The sequence below is a fragment of the Dufourea novaeangliae genome, unplaced genomic scaffold (assembly GCF_001272555.1).
Source record: "Dufourea novaeangliae isolate 0120121106 unplaced genomic scaffold, ASM127255v1 scaffold89, whole genome shotgun sequence".
NCBI lineage: Eukaryota > Metazoa > Arthropoda > Insecta > Hymenoptera > Halictidae > Dufourea > Dufourea novaeangliae.
Genome location: NW_015373988.1, coordinates 1981816 through 2007302, shown reverse-complemented (window position 1 = coordinate 2007302; position 25487 = coordinate 1981816). Strand labels below are relative to the sequence as shown.

Below are 25487 nucleotides of genomic sequence, written 5' to 3'. Positions count from 1 at the left end.
TGCTGAACCTCGTGAAAAAATCAAGGTTACCCCAACTTACAGCACCCCTAGAAGCTATCAGAACACATTCTCAGCGACCCAAAAACATCACCCATCCAACCAGCACACTCGAACCACTCTTACCTCGTCGTATATAAAGTTGTCGATCTCCTCGAGCGGTCTGCCGTACAGTTCAGTCGGGAACGGTTCGTATTTGTTTGGAAGCACCGCGCCGTCCTCGACGGACATCCGTCTCTTCGGTTGGAACCCATAATCCCTGACCAGCTGCACGGTCCTGTTCTCCAATCTATCGAGGCTCTCCTTTGTGAACAGCTTCACCGTTTGCTTTCCCCCGGTAGGCGTTTTCACGGACAACCTATTACCATTGGCAGCCTCGTTCTCGATCCCGCCATCCGCGATGTCGCCCGGAGCAGTCGCTCTGGGTGTGCCTAGGGGGTCCACCTGGATCTCTGCGCTACCGGAATCACCTGTTCCAGAATCAGCTGAGGTTCCAGCCGCGTTAACCAACGGTGGTCTAAGTCTAGCAACATCCCTGGGCCTGGAGACACCGTCTTCCGTCGATCTCTCGAAGACGACATTAGAGTCCACCGTGTCGTGTAGCCCTCTGTCCCTCGAGCTATTCGACTTACGCCTGCCGACCGTTTTATCCGACTCGTTGGCCGTCGACAGGAGCCTTTCCTCGCCCACTAAGTGTTCCTCGCGTACTGTACGTTCACGATCCAGATCGGATTTCGAGTGTCCGTGACGGGTCTCCTCGGCGTACGAGGCCAGCGGATAGCTGGCGAAGATAGGCGACGGGGTCTCGCAGCTCTCGTACTCGTGACCGGTGTACTCAGGCGGGCTGAGACCCGTGTACGGTGGCGGAGACGACTTGGCCACATCGGAGGCTCTGCGAGACTCGCTGGTCTCGCTCGCTGGTGAGATGAGTATCGAGGCGGAGGCACGGGACGATCCAACGTCCTGCCCAGGCCTGATGTAATCACGGCTGGACGTTGGTTGACGCGACGTATCGTCGACGTTCGAGTCGATCCAGGATTGTTCCTCGACCCGTGACGGGAAGTCCAGGACGGATCCTCGAACGGAGCCCGACAAACCCCTAGTATTCTCTTCCTGTTGCGGCTGCCAATGGTCCCCCGAGCGTAGCCTCTCGATAGACGACGGCGATCCATGACGATCGTCGCCACGTCCAGCGAGCTGTTCGTATCTAGCATCGTAACGTGACCCAACCTCGCGTCTCGACGGCTGCGGCGTTCTCGAGACCCCGACACGCGAACGATCCGACAGCTCGAACTCCTCGGCGATGCCCACGGGTAGATTCAAGCTTCTCTGGCTGCCGATGTCACGCGCGGATCTCTCGAGTATATCTCGCGTGGAACGGGAGGATCGAGTGGTCTCCGCCGACGACGAGAACCGAACGAGCTCTTCTCTGGAGTGGTGCCGCGGGTAAAGGCCCGCCACTCTAGGTCGATTAGTGAAGCCATTGTCCTCGGAGCCGTTGCTCGGAGGGTTGGGAGAACCTTTACATCCCTCACGGCCACCTTGCGACGGTATCATTGGAATCTTTGGTACATCGGCCGACCGGAATTTCTAGCTTTCATCATCGTTGCGACGATCCTCCGAACCTATCCCGCCTTTTCGAGCTTTTGTATCGCGTCGTTTCCCGTTCCTGGTCTCTCGTTCCGTCACGTTCACACGAGCGATACGACAAGTCCCACGTTGTCCGTACGATCTCCATCGTTCCCCAACCGTAAACAAAACCACGGCGGTCGCATCACGATCGGGGGGACGTTTTTCGCGTTGCTTCCCTCTTGGGCCACCGAACGTTTTCACGACACTGCGGCACGCACACACATACACAGACAGATACACACACCGGTGGAGGGTCGCGAACCCTTCCCTCCCGTCCGCCACCACGGAACAGCCTGTTCACCGCACCACTGCTGGCTATTCTACGCGCGGGATGGAGGGGGGTGGATGTTCGTTCGACGCTCGTGTGAACGGGTACTTCGTGTTGCGGTTCCCCCGCGTCCTCCGTATGCTGGTCCTTTTGAAATCTCAAAAGGGATTCTATGCACCCACGGCGAACCCCGCTATTGACTGCACGCCTGAGCGGAATGTGTGTCGCGGTTATACAGTTATATAGACTCTTCTTTTTTCGTCGATGACGATCGTGACCCGCTGCGACGCGTTTACCACCGTCGTACGATAAAGGATGCCAGGAAAACGGAGAATCGTAAGCTAGGCGAAACACGGACAGGTGAAACTGTGTGTACACGAATGGGACGGGGGATCGTGGGAGACTGAACAGAAGGATGTAAAAGGTGGTAAAAATCGACAGAGAACCGTTGTTAATCCCTCTAATCCGGCCTGTCCTGCGACGACTCCTCTGTACCGTTGACACGCGATTCTGCGGGTATTCTCATTGCAGTGGTCTGCGTGTATATGTGTGTGAATGGTTCTGGTCACTCTGTTAGACACTCGCGAGCCATGGTTACCACCTGTTTTATCAAAACGGGTCGGAGGTTCGCGTCGCGGTACGTGCACCCGTTACCGCCGCGGACGGGTCGACGACGAGGACGACGTGTCGTGTGGGAAACAGGGTGAGGAGAGGCACGGTGAAAGGATGACACCGAGGCGAGTGTGAGGAGAGAGAGATAGATGTATGTATGTATATATAAATATATAGCAAGTGTGTGCGTTCCGAGTCGAAACGGCGGTGGACGGGACCGTTGGGGGTGGTGGAGGGGGGTCGAAGGTGACACACACGTAGGTGAGCAAAAGATGGGAAAAATCTTCGAAGAAAAATAACAGGCCCCTTTGAGTATCGGGAAGAGAGCCGAAAGAGGAGAAAGACGGAGGAGAATAGGAGAGAAACCCGTGGGTGCACACTCGTCATATAGTTCGATGGAATCGTGACGCGAGAGACCCAGGGTGCAAAATCACGGACGGGTCCCCGACGAGAACTGTGACGATACTACGGTACACGAAGTCGATTCGTTCGCCGCGCGCGCGCGCGTATCGAACGACGACGGCGCGACGGCGGCAGCGCGGCGCGCGACCGTAGGAAAAACGGCTTTCCGGTCTCTTCTCTCCTCGTTTTCTCTGTACAAGCGAATTTATCCTAACACACGTTCAAAGTACGTGCAGGTATGTATTATGTAAAGGTGTGTGTGCGTGCGTGCACACGCGCGGTTATATCGTTGCCGCCGCGAAACTAACTAACGAACCACCACCAACCCCCGCGAATGGAGTCTCCTTTTACCATCGTCCAGCGCGCTGTCCCCCACCACCGTGGGGACACACGGACTTGATCGCCCTTTGCAGGTGATACTGCGACCAGCGAAAAGTTCACTGGTTCCTCCTGATTTTTGTCCTTTCTGGCCTTGTGGCTGACATTTCCATCCGGGGTGGGGGGCACCGACCCGTGCAATTTCCATGCTACCACCGATCTACGAAGTGTACTCTTGTACCGCTTGGAACGTTATTGAGAGGAATATTTTGTTCCGGTGAACGGGATTTTGTGGACACTTGAGGTGAGAACGAGGACGTACGAGCTCCAGAACTGCTTTCGTCGTTTTTCTGGAAAATGAGAGAATTGCTTTAAAGATTCAACGATTCGAAGCATTGGCGCAACTCCGGCACGAAATGATACGGTGGTTCTCAACTGGGACAGTGGTGTGAGAAGTCGGGCAACGGGACTTCGAATCGCGAAATGTGAATATAGGATTTTTTCTTTGTGCTGGGCTTGAGGAAAACTGTTTGATTGGACGAACTAAACGTGTTAATAGTAATTAATAGTCGAGGTACAAAATGGTTTCGGCGATAATATATTGAAATAGTATTTTAAATATCCAGATAGCGCATGACGCCTTAAAGACACCCATTTTATGGCTATTTTAAGTCTAAGACGCTTTTAAGCCGTATTCAAGGCGTCATTGGGCGTGATGTGCTATCTGGGTAGGTGATGTATTTTTAGGACCATTTCGACCAACTTCGATTAACCCTTTCGTTCCTACTGTTGCTATATGGCTACGTATTTTAAATTACGAAATAAAATATTAGTACCGTGTATTTTTTAATATCTAGAATAGTTTATTCCCAGATAGCACATGGCGCCTAATGATGCCTTGAATACGGCTTAAAAGCGCCTTAGACCTAAAATAGCCGTAAAATGGGCATCTTCGAGGCGTTATGTGCTATCTGGATATAGACAATATGGTACAAATTTGAACGTGCAATTTAAAAATGTAGCGGTAAAATAAAACATTAATGGTCTCTTGTCTCATTCATTTGATGGAATTCAAGTGTTGAGCATTGTTACAAATGCAATAAAAACTTACAAAATTGTAGTTTCTTTCAAATATGGTAAGAGGGTTTAATGGTGAAACGTAAGAAAAATTCGGTTTTATGAAGAATAATAACATTACAATCAGAAATATTATATATAACTGTGATAACGGTAAAAAAGTTGTGAAATGGCAACGAACGAAAAACTGCATTAGACGGTTTCACAATGTTAAATGTTCTTGTGAATCATTTATGTCATCTAATATACACAAAACTACAACATAATATTTCTGTGGTCATTTTTAAAGATTTAATCAACGAGTAACTCTATCAACAGTGTAGCTAAGTTAAACGTTAATTAAAGTTAATCGAAGTTGGTCGAAGGGGCCCTTAGACTGTGGATGTTTATGCAAATACAGAACTTTATAGAATAATTTTCCGTAACTGGACGTAACGAAAAATTTATTTGCCTCGTTAAGATTCAGTTTCAGCAGGTTTGAAGTAACAAGAAAACCTGAATAAACTTGCGGAAACAGATGGTTACGGTTTTTTAGACAACTTTTGGCATTTATTGCTGGCAATTTGCTCGAAACTTATACACAACTGGTTATTAGGGATACATATGTTGTGTAAAACATTTAAACTATTACTTCGAATAATATAATTTGTAGATTACAGATGTTTGTTCAAATTCAAATTACGATTTTCTATATCGATGGTGTTATTAGGTTCAAAGTAAATTAATCGCTTGATTAGGTACTTCGTAAAGTCTCTATTTTCATCTTTTTATATTGAAATATACCATAAATTCACAGAATCCACAGTCTAATAATAAATTTCAGGTATTTATAGAAGCAAAAGATACATATCCAATTATAACATTAATCATTTAGTTCTAGTTCTTCCTGTCTGGTAGCTTTTCATACTAATTTGTGACCTTTACACAAAGTAATGAAGCATAAAACTTTCAAAATAGTTTTAAGCAGATATGTAAATTAGTTGACAACGGTTCCCTGTGTAATTGTAATGTAAACAATATTTATTTTTACCTTAGTAATTCAACATTGGTACATATCCATATAAAGATGCATAGTAATCTCGGTACTCATAACAGCCATATGCTTATGTTTATTGCATATGTGCTCACATACAATATTTCTATATACATATGTATATATCGAACGTCGACAATGTCGATGAATTTTTGGTTCACGTTCTAAGATAAGAAAAACGATTCGTCTAATCAGTAAGTGTTCTATCATATTTCTAAAATTCTCCTTTGTTGCACTTCACGTAAACCGAAATACTTTGTCACGGCAATTAGTGGTTCATTGCTGGCTCAACGATTCTGAAAAGCCAGACGAAATAAATTTTCCTATCTTGATTATTATGTTCGTAGTTCAGCTAATTTTAGTCGTCATTTCAAAATCATTTAAAAAAATTAGAATCATAATTACCATGTACAGAAACACACACTCGTCCATGCACACGCGCGTACACATGATATACATGTATCCTCATACATCATGTATACATATAATATGTATTATGAATTCAAAGCGTTTTATAAGATATAATATGTCCGAAATATCAATGTTTCACGAAATAAAGTTGTCGTGACTCTTACTATTTAACTGTTAATTGTGCTGACTACATCTTTTTTTTTTAATTATTAAAGGTCAAAAGAATTTTGTGACAACTTTGGTTATATCTAATTTAAAATAGCTCTCTACATACCATTCTCTCTTTGCAACACATTTTCTTATGAGCACGGATTAGAATTTGACATAGTATTTCTTGATTGGATGACTTGTATATTATTTACTAGCAAAATTATATTTTCCACTCTAATTAGTTAGTAATCTATAACGCTTCAAGACTATAAAGAAACAGCAAAGTTATTTTCATTTACAGGTCCTTTTTCTTTTAGGACAGAAGGTGTATGTAAATTAGGTTGAATTTCGTGACAATTAAGTATGCAAAAACCAAACTTTTACAATGAGATTAAAGCATACCGGCTACATATTTGTTCATTTTTAATTACTAATAACTTTAAATATCTTCGAATCTCCAACCAATGTCTTATGAAAATATAAAACACTATTAGTGCATTCCGTCTAATTTTTCGGTTCCTACTACAGCATTATAAAACACTTTCTCTATATCTCTTATATATTTTTATATACATTTTAATTAAACAATACAGAATTAGGATCTTCGTTGTCAAGCTGCTTCACGTGTCTCAATACGTCCTTTTTCGTAATAACTCCCAAAAGTCGGCTGCATATGCAAAATTTATTACAATAAATAAATATGAACATTATATTGTAAAACGTAACTAAAAATAATGTAATAGACTCTAATTAATATATTAAGGAAGGAAAACACGTACCCATTATGTGTAACAAGTGTCTGTCTTAATCCCAATTTTCTGAACATATCAACAACAGTTTCCATGGGTGTTTGGTCTGTAATAGTAATCGGAGCCATGTCAAGAATCTTCTTTAACTTAAGAGGTGGAGGGGAATGATTTTGAATATTATTTCCATTGGTGAATATGACCAATGATTGTCCAGTAATTTCCTCAATCATACGTTTCCCATTCTCAATCGCAAGATTCAGATCTCTACGTAAGACAAAGCCAACAAGATACTGCGATTCTTTCGAAACTATTACAGGAAAACCATTGTGTTCTGTTTCTTTCAATAAATTTTTGACGTCTTCGACTGTCATTGAATCCTGAGTAAGCACGTGAAAAGCTTCGTTGCGTCTAGAGAAAAGTAAAATTAGTTAATTACAAAAGCGACATGATATCGAGGAATTAGTGAAAATAATGTGTTACTATGTAACAAGTCACTTACTTGGGCTGCATCACATCAGCCGCAAGAGTGGTGTGTTGAAATTCGTCTTTACTATCGAGGAACGGATAGCCATTCAAGCCAATGTGGGCGTCGTAGATACCCTGCTTTCCAAGAGCATCACCGACCCATTTACTTGCCATCGCGGCAGCCATTAAGGGCACGATATATCTCACTCCTCCGGTTAATTCAAACATTATCACAACAAGGGACACGGTCATTCTGGTAACGCCACCAAGAACAGCCGCGGCACCAACCATTGCGTACAGTCCAGGAGTTATGCAATCCACACCGGTCGAACATTCTTCGCTGAACATCCAGATGTGTGGATAATTATACGCGAGTTGTTCCATACCAATCCCGACAATACGACCCATTATCGCTCCCAAGCAAAGTGATGGAATAAATAACCCACACGGTACTTTCATACCGAATGTAAATATCGTCAGAATAAGCTTCAGAATTAACGCCAACACAAGAAGCCACATTGCCTTGTACACTCCAGGCCCAGCTGCTGCAATCTCGATCGCTGACTTTACAGCAGTGAAGTTTCTATTATAATCGCTGTATGACAAAAGATAAATAAAACGAAAAACTTTCCCCTGAATATCTTAAAAGTTAATAATCTGTAAAAGGTTAAAAAGAACGAAAGCTTGTACGAACCACAAAATGTCGGCGTTCGAGACTCCGCATTGACTAAACAATAAATAAATTAGTTGACTTGTGCTCATTCGAGTGTACGGATTTGGATATCCAATAACGGCAGTTGCAACCGTCACGATCAAAACTTCCGTAACCGGGTACTGACCAAGTTTTGATGTTTTACGATAACGGCACCAAAACAAATTAGCTTTGATGAACAAAGTAGCAATTACTCCCTAGAAAGCAAAGAGACTATTTTAAAAAGAGCTCTATGTCCATAAAAGAAATATTGCAAAAAAAAACTTACACCAATTATTCCGAGCATGACAAAAGGTATCAACTCAAAAAATATCCAAGGTTTGTTGTATTCGACGTAAAAAAGCACCGAGTGCTCATTACCAAAGGGGTTTATTGATCGCAAAATGAAAGCGGCTATTAGGGCACAGAAAAATGACCGCCACAACGTCTTCAGTGGAAAGTAATAACTCACCTGCGAAACAAATATTGTATGTTTTTATACAATCATACAATACACAATAACACTATACGGTTCTATGTACATAATTTTGTATTTGTTTTTTTTTTGTTTGTAATCTACGAAAGTCTTACCTCTTCGAGACTAAAAAGAACACCTCCAATCGGAGCGCCAAAAGCAACCGAAACTCCCGCAGCGGCCGCTGCCGATAAAATTTCTCTTTTCTTAGCCTCGTTTCTACCATACTTTGGAAACAGATAAGAAAATATATTTCCTATACAGCAAGCAATATGAACCATTGGTCCTTCCTTGCCTAAATTTAAACCTGCCGAGACCGACAATATCAAACCTACTGATTTAATTATCAGTGTCCATTTTCCCAAATATCCACGGATAATAAATCCGCTTAGAATGGTTTTTATCTAAGAGATAAATCCGGTTAAAAAAATAATAATTTTGTTCCTTTCTCCTATACACACCTCAGGAATACCGGAACCACAAGCGTATGGAGCGAACATTCGTACTAACGACGCAGAAAGGGAAGCAAATAGAAGAGCCCAAGCTATGTAAAACATGTACGAGATCATATAAGGACCTGCACCATCTTTTGACTGGCTAAATACTTCTGGCCATGTCCTCCACTAAAACAAACAACAAAAACATAAAATTTATGTATTGAAAGTTTAAGAAGGTAAAACAAACCGAATGTACCTGCGAACAGTTACCACCATCGAAAGTTGTTTCGTTATAACTCCAACAACATTGTTCTTTATTTAACCAAAATGCTTGAGGGCATATACCAAATTTTAAGTCGGTCATCCAAGAGGCACCTATATCTATGATACCTGCTGCAACGCCTGTAAAGAGACCAACTAATAAAACACAAAGCCATCCAGACCATGCATCGTGGGCACCCTTAATTAAGCCCCAAATAGAGTCATGCTTTTTCTTGACAATATATCGATGTCGCATTCTATCTCTGGCAATATCTCTTTGCCAATCAATCGTATGGAAATCTTCGTACTGGCCAATTCCAGGGATATCGTCGGAATCGACTGACACTGCAAGAGCAAATGAAAATGATGCGTAACTTCAGAAATTATGTGAAATAATTACAATAAAGGTTACTCACTGTGAGAGGAAGCATCGTCGATTCGAATACAATGATCCGAAAAAACAGAATTCTCTCCATGTTGAGAGCCTACGTTATTAACTTCCAGCATGTCGTCGTCGCTGCTCAAATTATTATCACGCCCAGTAGTTCGTTTTCGCGATCGCACATTCTCTACAAAATGCACATCATCTGAATTTTCTACCTGTTACAATAGAAAGCACCTTGTATACTATTTGTTCCTTTAATTTTTCTTTATCGAAGTTTTTGTATGTGACTATTTCAACCTTACCTTTGTATCAAGTGATTGGTATGTTGTAAATGTATTTTGGTAATTCTGGGGGAATGTATTGTTCGACAAATTTGTACCTTTCAGTGGAAATTTCTCCATGGCATTGACACCTGGAAAATACAACGTAAAATAAAATTATTATATTATGTATAGATAATAATAATAATACATAAATATGTATACACTACATACAAATGTATATAATATACGTTTGGCATATCTAAGGAACACAATTAAGATTAAAAATCATTAAAACTGAGTACCTTGTACAAAAATAAAATTTCAAAACAAATTCTTTGAATATGTACAATAAAATGTTGTTATAATAAAATCACTGGTAAAACTAATAATAACACAGAAGAGCACAGATCCTAAATATACAAAATTATTTTATGACACAGTTATATCCAGTGAAACTTTTCAGAGTGGCAGACAATCACCTTTGTGTGTGTTACTTTCAAGCATATTGAAACTCAACTGTCCTATAAGAGATTATCATACTTTCAGTCTGTACTTTGTATTAAATTATATTGATGAATAATTCATAATTGCTGTCTACAAAATGAAATTACAATTTCTTCATTGGAATTCATTTCATTTCATTTTATATTGTTTTTAACAATGTATTATTATAACAGAAAAATAATAAAGTAATTTCTTTTGTATGTGGAATAATTTATTTATAACATATAATAATATTTAATATATGATGTAAAAATAAAAGTTTCCTATTCCTGATTCCTAAAAAAATATTCATACTTTTATTTAATTCCTACATGTAATATATACATGATAGATAAAAAATAATTTATTTTGAAATAGTGTACTTTAATAATTACATAATGAAATACTTTCTACTTGAGAACAGCTTTAATGATTACCTGAAAATATTACAATTGTTCACTAGATAAAATACAATATTTATAAATGTCTTTTAAGAATTATAATTAAAATAATCATATTCGTGATAACCAATAAACACATAAATGGTTAAGAAGAACTTGGTATATCTATTACAGAAAAAAATTTAAATTCATAAAGATATATTTATGCATTTATCTATACTTGTCTGTTTAGATCTATGTACTGTCAAATGTTGCAGATAATTTTTACATATGCGCAAATAAAATTGTCTCAATAATACTAAATTTGATAACTATTTTTTATCTGATTTTATTAATAATAAGCTTCTTTTACTGAATTTCGGCCAATAAAATTTACTCTGACTTTATATATAAAAGTGTATATAAAATAATTTAATCTTTTATGTAAATATTATTTAAAATGTAAAGTAAGTTAAATACATTGATTACTATTTTCTATTTTCAATAAGTTTGGAATGTATTTACTCTATACATATGTATTAGATAATAAGAGAAGTAAGCTTATATTATTACAAAAATGTAACAAAATTATGAAGAACTGAATAAGTTTAGTTAATTGCAGCATCTAAGATTTAATATCAAGTATTAAACTTCCAAATAAACAAAGGATTTGTCAGTATATTATGATCATGGTATTACAATATATTTTGATATAGTTGATTTTGACTTTCAACGATGACGGAAGGCAACAAACAATAATAAACGTATTCAAAGGAAAATCTAATTACTTCAAATAAGAAGAAAGAGAGGTTATCAACATCCGTATGAAGTACGAAAAAGTAGTGTAAAATAAAAGTTAAATAACTCGGTATTGAGCTAAAATATAAAATGTGGTTAAATTCATCTTGAAATGTATTACAGAAGAATTTCTGTTCTTGTGAGGTTAGAATTAACACCATACTTTCGATCCTTTCGACAGATCAAGATGTTCATCTGCTTGCTTGCACTTACCATTTTTTCAACTACAGTGCTTTTCCGCTTTCTATTCATGAATTCAGTTTTCCTCTTATTACGTCAACATCGAATAACACTGTTCACTTCCACCAAGGTAACAACTTCACCGCAAAAATACAAATATCCTTGTCGACCACGGCGAAATAGGCGAAGGAAACACTCAGAAACACTTGTCAAAGCGTGTCCCTTCTCTCTCACTCGTCCAGCTCCCTTTCTTCTTTATTTAATTAAAGTGTGTCAGAGCGCGCCACCTTAACGAATTCCATTAAGTAAGCAATTTGTTTGCAATACGTATTTCGCACGAGTTATTTAAGGTCATGCAACGAATTATCATAAATTAATGAATACAACAAAACTATTTACATAACTGAATTTTCTATTATGAAAATTAAATAAATATTATTCTACCGACAGCTTTATTACAAAAACATTTCATTAAAAAAAAATGGTGTTTAATGTTTTTAATTGAAATAGTTTCACAATTGTATTTATTTCTCATACCAGGTAGTTTGTTCAATATTCACACCTTTTATAATCAAACAGGAGCTCACATTTGTTTATTTGGTTCTCAATTACTTCAAATGTACATTATAAATGTTGGGAAAAAGATAAAATTAAAATGTATTGAAAGAGGCCAAAAGACGTATTTCTCTTATTGTCTCTTTTTGATACATACATTAATGAAAATTTAAAGGATATATACAATATATTCTGTGAAAATTTCAATAGTGAATTGATACAGACTTCACATTCCAGTTTCTATACCCCTGAGTTCTTCTTTTGCTGTAACATTTGTAAATCCTTGGTATTTGATAGGGTAAGCCAACTGATTTCCTTTATTCCATGTGTACAGTTCCTATACGTATAATAATTTTAAATAGGCATATTACCTAGAAATTGTTTATCAAAAATTGTTTTTAAATCGAAGGAAGTTTACCTTAGTCTTATGATTGTAGCTAACTGATGTAGTTTTATGAAAGGGATTTGTGAATGATAAATGAACAGGTATTGTAACATTTTTATAAAGGTCGAAAGCCAATCTGGAAAGATATCCATAATTAAACATTTAAACCTGTCAATCTTGTACAGAAATTTATGTTTCAACAAACTTAACTATACCTTATTTTCATTGTTTCTTCAGTCACACTGTGCACAGCATAAAGTACTCCTCCAGCAATAAACATTTCCCCAAACTTATGATGATCGATACTAATATTCCATGCATATTGAATGTTCATGTTGTTTGCATCCATTTTCACCACTACTGTATTATTTGATGGTAATCCATATATTATCCATAAGCCTGTTGTCACAAATAATTCATATAGCCTTCATCATTGTTTTTTCTGTTATGAATTGTTCTATAAAATCAATTATGATACAATTACCATTTTCATCGACATTAAAATCGACGTAATTAAAATTATGATCCGGCGTGTACAAATAGTTTCTTGTATTCACTAGTAATCCAGGAAGATGCAATTCGCATCGTGTAAACTCATTATCGCACACATGATCAGAAACAGAATGGAGATTGAAACGAAAAATGGAAGATCGATTTATGGGATTATAATAGAATGATCTATTGTATACTATATGTCCATTCCCCTGGAAATTAATGACAAATGATTATAAAATAACGATCTATCATATACTATATGCTTATATACTTTTCTAACCGAATTGAATTTAATGTCTTGCAACGTGCTTTTAAAAATGCTACAATATACCTGAAATGGATAAGGTAATGCAATAGGATGTGAACTACCGTTTTTAAAATGATCTTTCGACTTATACTCAAAAATGAAAGAAGTGTCATTTTTTCGAGTGACCCAAAGTTTATCGGAAAACCCATCCGATCTCGAAGATGCATCATGCATCCAACTTCCATAATGATCATCCATTGTACCTTTTAGAACAGGTTTTCCCGAAGCTTCTATTACACCATCTGTAATATTAAATGAATTAACAAGCAACTAATTCACCGAAATTAAAAAGTATTTAAAATGATAAAGACATAGTTTACCTGCTAACCGTGGTGGAAGCCCAGTGAAATTGACGTTCCTGAGTGGCTGAACATTCAAGTACTCAGCAACGTCTGTGAAGGTACACCTTAGGACTGGACAAGCAGCACAAGTTTCACGTGGTGCACAAAGTTCCTCTAAATCGACGTGTTGCGGTGCGGGATCTCCGTAAGTAACATGTTTTCCACTTTTTAATCTTTCTGTATTTTTTACGTCGTCTGAAGTTATTTACAATGTTAATATTAATTAATTTATTATTTTAATAGTGTATGTATTGAAAATATGTGATAAATATCTGACCGTTAACTATTAACGAGCCTTTGGTGGTATCGATATCGTTTTTGGCAACACAATGGTAGGTACCATGCTCCGCCAAAGTTATTCTTACAATTTTTAAACGCATTTTAAGCTAAACAAACCATTGAACAATGTGTAGGAATAAATACATTTATACTATATAGTATTATCTGTATTACCTTATAAGTATCCCTTCTATCGTAAACTTCCATTCTATATTTATCAGACATTTTGAGGCGACGACCGTCTTCGCGTTCCCAGTAAAGAACAGGTTCTGGATATGCCTCGACCTCACATTCTAGAGTTGGAGTACTTTGACTGCGTATATGAATTATTTGGTTGCGTATTCGAATGAAAGGCGGAACTAAAAAAATTGCCTCTTCTTTATGTCAATCGAGGAAAGGTAAGTCTGGGAACAGAACTATAATTTGTGGTAAAATACTTACATTTAACTTGAAGTGCAAATCTTTTCACTGCACGTGGAGGAACTCCATTGTCAGCAACACACGTATATTCTCCCATGTGTTCTCTATTCACTACACTGATATTAAATGTATATCCAATAACAGAAGTCACTATATAATAAATCATTAGAATAAAAGTAGGTTTGTGAAATAAGTTTGCTCGTGAATTACAAGCAATCAAACATATCTGAAATGTTACTAATTAGCATGCTTTTATTACCGTGCCAAGATCCTATAGGTATGACACTACCATCAGTTCTAAACCACTGTACAACAGGCTGAGGCTTTCCACTCGAAGCACATTTCAATCGTACGTTGGTCCCTTCGTAAACTGAAATTGATCTTGTAGAATTCATGGTTGCTTCTAACATTCTATCATCTAAAATGTTTAATAGATGAAGCTGTAATCTGACATTATTGTTTTTCAAATTCATTCATTCTGTACAGATACTTACCTAAAATAGAAGGAGGAATTAATAAATCATTTACATTATAGTCATTCATGTTCACTTTCCAGGCTGTTATCCCTGGTCTGCCATCTTGACCTGATAAGCCTGGTGTACCAGGAGGACCCATTTCTCCTAAAGTTGTTTACATCAACAACGTATCTTTTTTTTTTCATCCATGCGCAATTAGAATGAGGGAATGTGAAATAATGTTAAGTTACCACGCAGTCCAGGTAGTCCCTGCGGTCCTATCTGACCTGGCCTTCCTAAAACCAGTATAGAGGAATTTTGGATTAGAGTAACTACCAAAAATATCTGTTTTTAATCTCGTCTATGGTTAATCAATACAATGAAATTATTAAACAGTCTATATATTTAACTACATTTGTAGGGAATCACATTCTTGTAACTTCACTGCTGAATTCACGTTAACATCGACTATGCTATTACACATGTAAAAATACGTACATATGTGGTATTACTTAAAAAACTTAACCTAATTATGTTAAATTCCATAATGTTCTATGAAGTTATACAAACTTCAGCTTAAGCATTTTCAAGTATTATTAAAAATAACTCCCTACTCCCAATGATAAGAACATTAAAATTATGAAGTAGAAATATATGCGTACCATCTGTGCCATTTCGTCCGGGTCGCCCAGGAGATCCATTCAGCCCTGGTTTACCATTTATTCCTGGAAATCCATCTAAACCACTGCGTCCAGGAATTCCATCAAGACCAGGTTCACCTGGAACTCCGTCTCTACCATCAATACCAGGAGGTCCTACATCGCCTTTTGGTCCACGAGGTCCGGGAGGACCAGTTAAACCAGGTGGTCCCTTTTGACCAGTCATTCCTCGTAACCCCGGAAGACCTGGTTCTCCAGGAGCTCCTGGGCTCCCTGGTGCTCCTGGTAATCCTGGCGGGCAATATTTCATTGAAGACCGACAAAAGTTTTCAATGGCATCAACCTGTAATACATAATAGTTCATTATTAAAACTTTACATTTCACATAAGCAATTTGTTTTTACTATTGAGAATTCATGATTTAAAGCTTTCACGACTCGGTGAAATGAAATTCACAGCCCTGAATGTCTGAGAAAATGTTGGTCCTGTTGATCAGAATTTAATTTCTACATTGTAGCCAACTGTCTTTAAACCTCTACGAAGTAAAAGATATCATCTGATTCTAATATTAGTTGTAACGCAAATCGAGTCTCATATATCGTCATTCCAATGGTAAAGTTGCAGTTTTTGCTAATCTGTGCTAAATACATGATTTTATTTCTTTCAAATCAAATTAAAACTTTTTCAAATATGATAGGCTGGACAGCGCAGAGCACATAATCTCTTTACCATTGTATTTCAAATGCCAATTCTTGAGTTTCATGCAATATATTTATTAAAAAATTATAATAATGATAAGTAAACCTGGACACGAGTGTCTGCATTCAACCACACCCAATCATGCCCCATTGGAGTAATTGGAGAAGATGGTAAGCCAGACATTGCTACGGGAGATGAAGTAACTTTCTTAGACTCTTTCAACATATCCTTCTCGTCCCACATCTAAAGCATAATAATAAAATACATATTCAAAGCATACATTTTCATTAATACAGAATATATCAACAATATATATATATATACTCTTGAAATATCTGAAACTTTATTATCTTCTGTTACTGGCAAAGCACTATTTCGTTTTCGACGTATCAATCTCTCTGGCTCTAAAATGTCTTGATTTCGCATAGCATATACATCTGTTTCCACACGAGCCACATAAGTATAAAGGTAAACAGATGTTAAGAATTGTATTAAGAATTGAAGTAGGATAAGAAGAAAAAGGTTCCACGGCTGCAACATCCGTTGTGCTAATTTTATGGAGACTTTCCTTTCCATAATTGATAGTCACTTTATGCCCCTGCAAACTAATTATACATTTTTAGTGCTTTTATAAAATCAACAAATTATAACACTTACCAGTGATGAGTTTTGTATTCTTAAAGAGATCTGTATCCCTAATATGTTAAATAAGTTAAAGAGAGGGGGGAGAGCATATAAATTTAAGTTGGTTACTGATTGGTTACTATGAAGTAATTTATCCCCGTACCAAGCTCCTGTTACATGCACTTCTTAACCACAATTTAATAATTAAGGAGTTTTGTGTCAACGAAACGATAAAAATTCATTCATACGTACATAAATTATAACTGTTTTATCACAACACTTAAACACTATCAGTAGTATACTCAATTTATCATGCCTTCGGTATACAAATAATTTCTCACGTATCTTACGAATATGTAAGAAAAGGACTAATACTGCTTATTAGTAGGAAGTGCTCACTAATCAGTTACGACAAATAACATGAGAAGTAACTTAAAAAACAGGAATGCTTGTATTGTATACTTCGATGTAAACTGATATCCATCTAAATACCTGTCACTTGAGCCCGCGACCGGTATTATCTTGCCGTTGCTAATTACGCATGCGCACGTTTACTGGTTCATTCTCCGATTTCATAAAAAATATAAACACTGAAATAGCTTCGAATTTTTTATTAGTTGTGGCGGTAAATTTAAAATCTTCAGACTCTACAATTACATATAAATAACCGTAATTATTTTTATTTAAAATTTAGTACATTTTAGTATGTAATCGTAACATTCATATAAGAAAATAATTCCTATTATATAAAACATTATAAAATAAAAACAATTTGTATTCAAATAAATACAAAAAACAACATTTGTACATTTGATAAATTTCTATCCCAAGGCATTACCAATATCAAATTTAACTTTTTTCACTGTTTTTACCCTCATCAATTAATGCTATTTCTATAGCGTTACTGCTATTTTCCATTTTTATTTCCACATTGTATGTATTAGCCTGTGAAAATAAAAAAATTGTCAGTATCTCAATTTTTGAAATATTACATTTTATAATGACAATGCAAGTACCAATTGTAATGAAGCTAGAAAATATCTAGCTACTTCACATGCGGGTTTATTCTGAACAACACTATCGAAATTAATCTTCCTTTGACCCAATGCCTGTAGAGTTCCTATTATGTGAGAAGCGTAATCATGAATTCGAAATGTAGATCTTATTTCAGCTTCAGACAATTTTGGTTGCAGGGAAGCATGCCATTTAGCTACGGTTTGGTCTAACTCAGTTGAGACATCCGATTCCTTAAAAATCTCCTTCATTTTGCCTTCAATTAATGTTTGATAATCTGGTAAGGAATAGCTTACATCCATTTCTGTAATTGAGGGCTCGTACCAATCGGTACATATGTTTGACGATTTTTCAGCGATATCAAATGAATTGTGAACAGATTGCGATCTGACATCGTTAGGAGAAGAACTTCTGCTCATAATTTCTTCAATATTACTTTCTATGGAATTATTTTTATTCTCAGTAAGGCGAAAACCCAATAAATCAATAGTTGAACCGGTCATAGCTTCGTATTTCAAAGTATCATTTTCCTTCTCTGTTCCATTTAAACAGCCGTCAAAATTTTTCATAAAATCCTCCAATTCCTCTACCAAAAAAAAGGGTTAACAGATTCTTAATATTTATATCATACTGAAATATAGTCCAATATCACTTACGTTTTCGCAAACGTTTAAATTGTTGTTTTGCTTGCGAAATAATATCCTTTTCCGTTTTTGCAAATAATTTTGCTTCGCGTAAATAAAGTTTTGTTAAACACTCCGGTTTCTGTATTTTTGATACAAGCTTACGCTTTTTCTGTAAACAAAGATATTTATATATGTAAATCATGAAATATTTAAACTCAAAAACGTTATTAGAAAAAGAAATACTAAATGTAATCATTTTACATACTGAACCGAATTTAGTTTCTAAAAGAGAAACGTATTCTGGAAGTTTCAAAATGGATGAATTGTCAGTGAGAACAGTTTTCATTCCCTGAATAAATGGCATGGGTTTCCAATCAGCCTCATTAATGTCCTCTACAGAATATATCGACATTTTTGTCGGTTGAGTTCTAGTAAAAATATTAATGTATGAAAAGTAAAAATATTAATGTATGTAAAAAGTAAAAATATTAATGTATGTAAAAAAAATACATTAATTTACTCTTGTAAATTTTTACAGGAATTCAAATATTTTATTAAAATATACCCTTTCTTCTTCATGATTAGGGAATTATCTAGCTCATCCAAGTGAACAAGTTGAAGTTGACCTTCCTTAGAATTACGACCTGCATGCTTACGATTGTTTACCACTTGATTGGTAGTTTCAAATTTTTCTATAGTCTTAAACCTCTTATCATTCCTCTGATGTTCCTCTTCAATTTGAGTTATTTGCTCCAAATTTTCATTTTGACATTTTTTCTTATTTTGATTAATTTCCTTACAAGTTTCAGTTGAAAAACATTGATCACTAATATTAACCGAATCTGGCATTAAATTATTTTGAATATGTTGCTCCTTCAGACAATTTGTTTTTGTAATAAATTGCTGAGAAAGAACAGTGGAGGCTAAAGGAATCTCATCGTCTGTATTCATCATGTTTTCTTTCTCTGTAACTTCTGATTCAATTGCTGGTACGACATCCTCTACTTGTAAAGAAAAATCATCTTCCTCCTCAAATTCTTCATTAATTGATGTTAGAAATTCATTATCATTTAGCGAAGCAGCTGAATGATATCCTGAAGTTCCAGTACCAGGAGTTTTTGGTTCTGAGTAAGATGACAAAGAATTTCTTGCTTTCTGAACACGCGAACCAATCACTTGTGAAAAATCATAAGGTGTTAATTCGTCCACCAACATTCCACTTGTATTTACAGCTTGATTACACCTTGAAATTAAAGTTAATCTAAAATCAGAGAAACGAAGTACATTAAATTCATACTTACCGAAAGTCATATTTCTTTCCAATAATTTCCCCCAACACATCAAATATTTGAATGGGAATACATAATTGTGCTACATTGTTTTCTAATTGAGTAAATCGATGACTTAACAATTTAATTCTCTTCTGTGCTTGAAATCGATTCTTTTTATCAATGTTTTTTCCAATATTTTTCTCTAAATCACAAATCACAAAATTTTCAAAATTAACATATGGTTTCTTAGGTACTCTTTTCTCTTTACTTATGGACTTTTTTCTTTCTTCTTCCCTATTGGAAATGTGAATGGACCATCATTTTATATTATTCATATTTCATATTATATTTAAGAGCAATAGTTACTCATAGCCAAAAAATGTTTGTTTTAAAACTTCTATCTCATTAAATAGCCGTTCAATTCTGCGCACATATACATTAGCCGAATTTTGTAGAACAAGTGCTGCTTCTCCAAAATTTATATTACATGGCTCTTCTAATAATGCATAATATTCTTCTAAAATCTAAAATAGGACAGAACAATGTAATTATGTACAATTTTAATTATTTGAATGTCCTTGTATACCTGAGATAGTGGAAACTTCCAATCAGCAAGATCCTTTGCTGGTTTCATAAGTTGTACACTAATATCTTGTAACGTGACCATTTTTATGCTAAATTTGTACCTTCTTTGAAGGATATTCTAGTTATTAGAGATAACGTTGCTGTTATAAAGAATAATAATATAATTGTCTAAATGTAATTAAAACTTATTTAATCTCGTAATTTTAAATTTCATAATTACTAAAAACTTAAAAAATCGTTATTTGTGTATAATCTCGAATTACGAAATGATAAGTAAACATTGAAATACCTAATTTATATTTTTCCTTAGAAAGACAATCTATTACGCAATCATATGGAATTATTTATGTTAATCCTAATGGATTGTATTGAATTATTTAAACCTATACTTCTTTCAAATATAATCGTCTCTATATATCTCATGCACTTACAAAATAACATAAAAAGAACAAAAAAAGCTTTCAAATACTTAAAATTATATTATTGCACAGATATAAATGATAAAAGTATATACAGGAAGTGAAAGTAATGCAGGTTAATATTTCAAGTGGTTTTTACAGTATTTGTTGACATACTTGTACATTCACGTATGTGTATGAATATATATGCACACATCATTTGATACTCTTCTATGTACACAATTGTAAGTGAACTGTTTACTGCTGTTTATGATAATTTGACAATTAGTGGCAAGGTGGCAAAAATCAATGCAAGGGAATACTGTGCACTATCATATTACTATAGAAAATACTCATAAATAAACAATACTGAAACAAATGCGTACAAAATACAGAAAAAAGAGAGTAAGAATTGGACAAAATTTCTTAAAGTGCCGACAAGAATTACTATTGCTACTGTACATGTTATTAAATAACCACGCATGCGTACATATCATGCTCGACATGTTTGATCATTTTCCACGCGGTCGTGGTATCGCATGTTTATACGGTTTATGTTTATACTGTCAAAACCGGTCAAGGAAACAATTGTGTATGCAGTTCCACTGTATTCTATAATAATAATGACTGATTTTAGTTCTCGGCTTTTTAATTCATTTGGTTTGCTTCCAAGTCTTTTAATTAAATATTCATTTTTAGCTAAAAATGCCTATTGATCAAAAGCGCATTAACGGCCCAGAGGCTTCCTTTCCTTATCACATTTACTCTAATATCAACGACAGAAGCGGTGAAATAAAGTACGATCTCAGTAAAAGAAGTGATAAACGTACAAACAATGAAATGAGAAAAATTTGTAAGGTTCTAAATGATACAAACTTTTTACCCTATTAACAAATCTAACCAAGCTTTCTTCTTGTTATCATGTTAAATACAATAATTTCTCCTTTCTATTTACAGTTTTAAAAACAGGTGTAATTAGTCAGGCCAAAGGTTCCGCATATATCGAAATGGGAAATACAAAGGTAGTTTGTTCAGTATTTGATCCCAGAGAAGTACCAAACAAGAATGGTTATTGCGTGCAGGGAGAAATCTACTGCGAGTTTAAGTTTGCTCCTTTCTCCTGTGAAAAGCGAAAAATTCATCAACAGAGTGCAGAGGAAAAAGAATGTAGTTTAATCTTACAAAGATCGTTAGAACCTGCAGTTTGTTTGGTAAATATGTACTTGTTTATAAAAATTATTTTCAGTTACATTCAGATAAAACATTACTGTGAATTATACATGACTATAAGTGACTTAGCTTAATTTGTGTACTTTTAAATACATACAAATATCATAGTCAGGCTATGTTGATTTGATGTATTTATAATATATGTATAAGCATTTTAAACAGTAAAATCAAGACTTTGATTCTGTTTGAAAGAACTACTGATAAAGAAAATCAATCTTTCTAATACACCTCTAATTTTCGAAAATAAATTTATGAAAATGTAAATGTACATAAATGTCAACAGTCTAATCACAGTTAATTTGAAAAGTTCGATTATGTAGATGTACACATAATAGTTCTGCATTTAAATAATTTTTAATGTTTTCAATAAAAAAATTTATTTAGCAACGTATTATATACGTTATTTTTTAAAAATACGTAATTATAACATTCTTACAGCATGAGTTTCCTAATTTTCAAGTAGATGTATATGCAGTGGTCCTAGATAATGTTGGATCTTCTTTGGCTGCAGCAATCATTGCAGCTAGTGTTGCCTTAGCTAATGCGGGTGTTCCTATGTTTGGTTTGGTTACAGCTTCCACTATTGTAAGTACATTATTATGAAATAAAATTAAAAAATATCTGTTTTAAATACAAGAAAAAAACTAATATAACATAAATATAGGGCATTTACGACAACCACTTCTTAGTGGATCCCACAGACACGGAAGAGGCAATATGTAATACACAACCAGAACAACAAGACGATTTTAATCATGGAATAATTACAGTAGCTAGTCTTCCCCAACATGGTCAAATTTCAGAAGTATTTCTAGTTGGAAGCATTGACGCAGATTCAGTTATACGTGCAACAGATATTTTAACAACAGTTAATAAAGACATTTGCCCTGTGCTTCAACAATGTTTAGTTAAAACTATTATGAAACTACATAATTAAACAACTAAATTAATAAATATGTAAAGTAACAAATGATTCTTGTGATGCAATTAAATATATATTTTTACAATAGAAAATTTGTATAATTTTCATATTTATATAAACCTCGTTCTGTTTGTAACAATCGTTTCATATACAATGTATCAAAATGCAATCTAATTTCTTACAAAGTTGAAGAGTTTTCCAGAATTTGGATCGTCATACATATATCAGTATAATCATTCTTCCATTCAAAAATTATATAAATTTTTTTCTCTTTTTTTCCTATTGCTTGTATGTATGTGAAGTTTAACAATTTGTATTCAATAGGAAAACACATAAATGACACTCTGCACTCTAATTAAGGTAGTACTAGCTTTATGCCAATAGTATTTAAGTTACATAAATACATAAATTAAGAACAAATTCTAAAAACTTGACTACCTCTCGATCAAGGCACTGCATTATCGAGAAGACACGTTATTTTAGTGGTCAGTTTTAAAGGTAACATTTCAGTCTACCCCACAACAAGCATGAGGAAATTTTGAATTAACGTTTTCGAAATTTATTCTACGTCACTTTTAATTATATTTTTTTTTATAAAATACTTTAAAGGTTTTATGAATTCTCAACACTATCGAGGCTGATAATACAACTTACTTCATCGGCCTTCAAGATAAAAACTAAGATATTTCACCTCTGTTCTGTCTTTTCACAACATAACATAACACACAACGAGAAACCAAATCACTGTTTTTTAAAGCTCTTCAGAATCGGATAGATATTATCAAATGCTTCATAAATCTCCTGTCGAACCTTCGCTCCTATGCAAACATAAATTAATTGGAATATATTAATCAAGTGTAATGTATGTAGATATTACAATAGATATGAAATGCTTACCAGTTAAGACTACTTTGCCCGAAACAAATATAAGTAAGACGATTCTAGGCTTAACCATTCTGTATATTAAACCAGGAAAAAGTTCAGGTTCGTATGAGGAGAACTGCCCATGTGTAAGCACTAATCCTTCTAATCTAATTGGAAACTTCACATCACAACTGCCAACCATGTTTTGTATTTTGAAGTCAAGAAACTTCGCCTTTACCGAAAATAAATTAAAGTGAATATCATGAATTACAAACAATCAATACCAATAATTGAATTGTTACTAACAGGAAAACCAAGCTTCTGAATAATTCTGGCATACTTTCTTGCAGCCAGTCGAGAGTCCTCCTCACTCTTTGCTCCTGTACAAACCATTTTTCCACTACTGAATATTAAAGCAGTAGTCCTTGGCTCTCTTATCCTCATAATAACTGCTGCAAATCTTTTTGGGTTGTATTCCGCATTTCTTGCATGAAGAGCTATTTTTTTCAAGTCTAATTTGCAGTTTAAATTAACCGTAGAGACAATATTTCTGTAAATGAAGATGGATTGTAATGTTTGTTACACATTTTTCCAAATTAAACATTTACTCACTGAAGTTGTGGTAAGATTCCTGGATCTGCAGAAGCTGGTGTCATTGGAGTCATAGGACCTGGAGTGGAGGGTCCTATCGAAGAAGGTGCTATATGATTATTACTTTGTACTAACGGAGACATCATATTTTGCTAAAAAAAAATTCTTCCTTAGTAAAATAACTTTATGCATTCATGGTATAAATACATATGAAAAATACAATTACATCATTTTAAAAATAATTTATTCTTTAATGAAGAGTAATAACATTTCTTATTCAACAAACCATCATTAATGAAATTAACTTTCCCCTGACTCTGATTTTTGTAAAATAGCTTATGAGAATGGATATTTGCATAAACATTCATAGGCTGGGATTCATAGTCACTACTTATTCTTAAGCATTGACTATGAATCTCGGCCATAGTCTAATGATTATAAACAAATGAATTGTCATTTAATGTACACTTACTGGTGTTTGTGGCTGCATAAGACTTTGCGGTGTTGCAAAAGTAGGTGCTGTCGCATAAGCATGCATAGTTTTTTGAGGTGTTCCTATCATAAGCATACCACTCTGCATATTTGGACTCATTGCATGTAATTGTTGTAACTGATATTGTTGCTGTTGTTGCTGCTGCTGTGGTTGCTGTTGTTGTTGTTGTTGTTGTTGCAAAGCATTAGGCAAAATTTGTTGATCTTCTTCTGGCTGGTGCAAAGGAGTTCCTATACTGGGGATACTAAACCCTGGACTTGGTAGCATCTGATCCATTTTCTTCGCTTTCTCTTTAGAATGCTTAACACAAAAATATCTTTAACATAAAGAATTTCCGGATCAATTTGTAATTACTCAAAAGATCTGTCAGATGTGGTAGGCTTGAAAGAAACGTTAATCACTTTGGTAATGCCCATATTTAAAAACACTCAACCAATAATATATAAATACAGAGTATAAAGGTTATACTTTATACAGAAGTGTATTATTCGAATTCTTCTTATGAATATTGTGGAACTATAAAAACTGTAATTTCTATGTGAAAATAAATCTATGGAAGTTTAACAGATACTAGTTCTCGTTTTTATTGTTTTTCTCATTACTTTCTGCTTGTTTGTTTACAATTCTGGCTTAGAAATAGCCATAAAGTCGTGGATTATAATAAGGTGAACCGGGTGAACCACTAGTACAGCGGTGTGGCATGAATTATATACCAATTAGAACTATACATTTTTCATTTGCGTGAAAGATCATATATATAATAGACTGCGTGGTTTATGGTAGGGAAGTCGAGACCGAAGGACAGAA

At 35.3% G+C, this 25487-nt stretch overlaps 6 protein-coding genes across 7 annotated transcripts in view; 1 reads left to right on the top strand and 5 right to left on the bottom strand.

Moving 5' to 3' along the window:
• The window catches only part of LOC107187470 (sodium channel protein 60E-like), a 34414-nt gene extending 32860 nt beyond the window's left edge, over positions 1-1554 (bottom strand). Inside the window, exon 1 of the mRNA XM_015575575.1 lies at positions 124-1554. Coding sequence (XP_015431061.1) covers positions 124-1554 — 1431 coding nt within the window. The remainder of the gene's footprint in view (positions 1-123) is intronic.
• Positions 1555-6246: 4692 nt separating this feature from the next.
• Positions 6247-11691, bottom strand: LOC107187516 (H(+)/Cl(-) exchange transporter 5). The gene is made up of 11 exons (XM_015575635.1): positions 11501-11691; positions 9666-9775; positions 9395-9578; positions 8974-9323; positions 8742-8903; positions 8397-8684; positions 8095-8277; positions 7809-8023; positions 7149-7709; positions 6680-7057; positions 6247-6567 (listed from the first exon to the last, which is right to left on the bottom strand). Exons 2-11 carry the CDS (start codon positions 9762-9764, stop codon positions 6477-6479), a joined length of 2511 nt encoding a protein of 836 aa, XP_015431121.1. The 5' UTR covers positions 9765-9775; positions 11501-11691; the 3' UTR covers positions 6247-6476.
• Positions 11692-12180: 489 nt separating this feature from the next.
• On the bottom strand, positions 12181-16638 carry LOC107187475. The gene is made up of 15 exons (XM_015575588.1): positions 16387-16638; positions 16168-16305; positions 15367-15706; positions 14956-15000; positions 14744-14869; positions 14509-14652; positions 14271-14399; positions 14004-14188; positions 13828-13936; positions 13530-13745; positions 13234-13451; positions 12892-13111; positions 12623-12806; positions 12441-12543; positions 12181-12359 (listed from the first exon to the last, which is right to left on the bottom strand). The coding sequence occupies exons 1-15, from the start codon at positions 16636-16638 to the stop codon at positions 12249-12251; spliced, it is 2520 nt and encodes an 839-aa protein (XP_015431074.1). The 3' UTR covers positions 12181-12248.
• Positions 16639-17535: 897 nt separating this feature from the next.
• Positions 17536-20304, bottom strand: LOC107187476. Its single transcript, XM_015575589.1, has 8 exons — positions 20184-20304; positions 19964-20121; positions 19628-19891; positions 18892-19569; positions 18592-18754; positions 18357-18495; positions 17703-18286; positions 17536-17631 (listed from the first exon to the last, which is right to left on the bottom strand). The coding sequence occupies exons 1-8, from the start codon at positions 20262-20264 to the stop codon at positions 17536-17538; spliced, it is 2163 nt and encodes a 720-aa protein (XP_015431075.1). The 5' UTR covers positions 20265-20304.
• Positions 20305-20814: 510 nt separating this feature from the next.
• LOC107187478 (exosome complex component MTR3-like) lies at positions 20815-22747 on the top strand. 2 transcript variants are annotated; one of them, XM_015575592.1, is made up of 5 exons: positions 20815-20825; positions 21280-21433; positions 21538-21791; positions 22249-22395; positions 22475-22747. In XM_015575592.1, exons 2-5 carry the CDS (start codon positions 21286-21288, stop codon positions 22745-22747), a joined length of 822 nt encoding a protein of 273 aa, XP_015431078.1. In that variant the 5' UTR covers positions 20815-20825; positions 21280-21285. The 2 variants fall into 2 exon arrangements, with proteins under 2 accessions (XP_015431078.1, XP_015431077.1); XM_015575591.1 differs by lacking the exon at positions 20815-20825 and adding an exon at positions 20887-21172.
• Positions 22748-23302: 555 nt separating this feature from the next.
• Positions 23303-25298, bottom strand: LOC107187477 (TATA-box-binding protein). The gene is made up of 6 exons (XM_015575590.1): positions 25283-25298; positions 24660-24996; positions 24209-24339; positions 23903-24146; positions 23630-23828; positions 23303-23550 (listed from the first exon to the last, which is right to left on the bottom strand). Exons 2-6 carry the CDS (start codon positions 24954-24956, stop codon positions 23474-23476), a joined length of 948 nt encoding a protein of 315 aa, XP_015431076.1. The 5' UTR covers positions 24957-24996; positions 25283-25298; the 3' UTR covers positions 23303-23473.
• Positions 25299-25487: the final 189 nt, after the last annotated feature.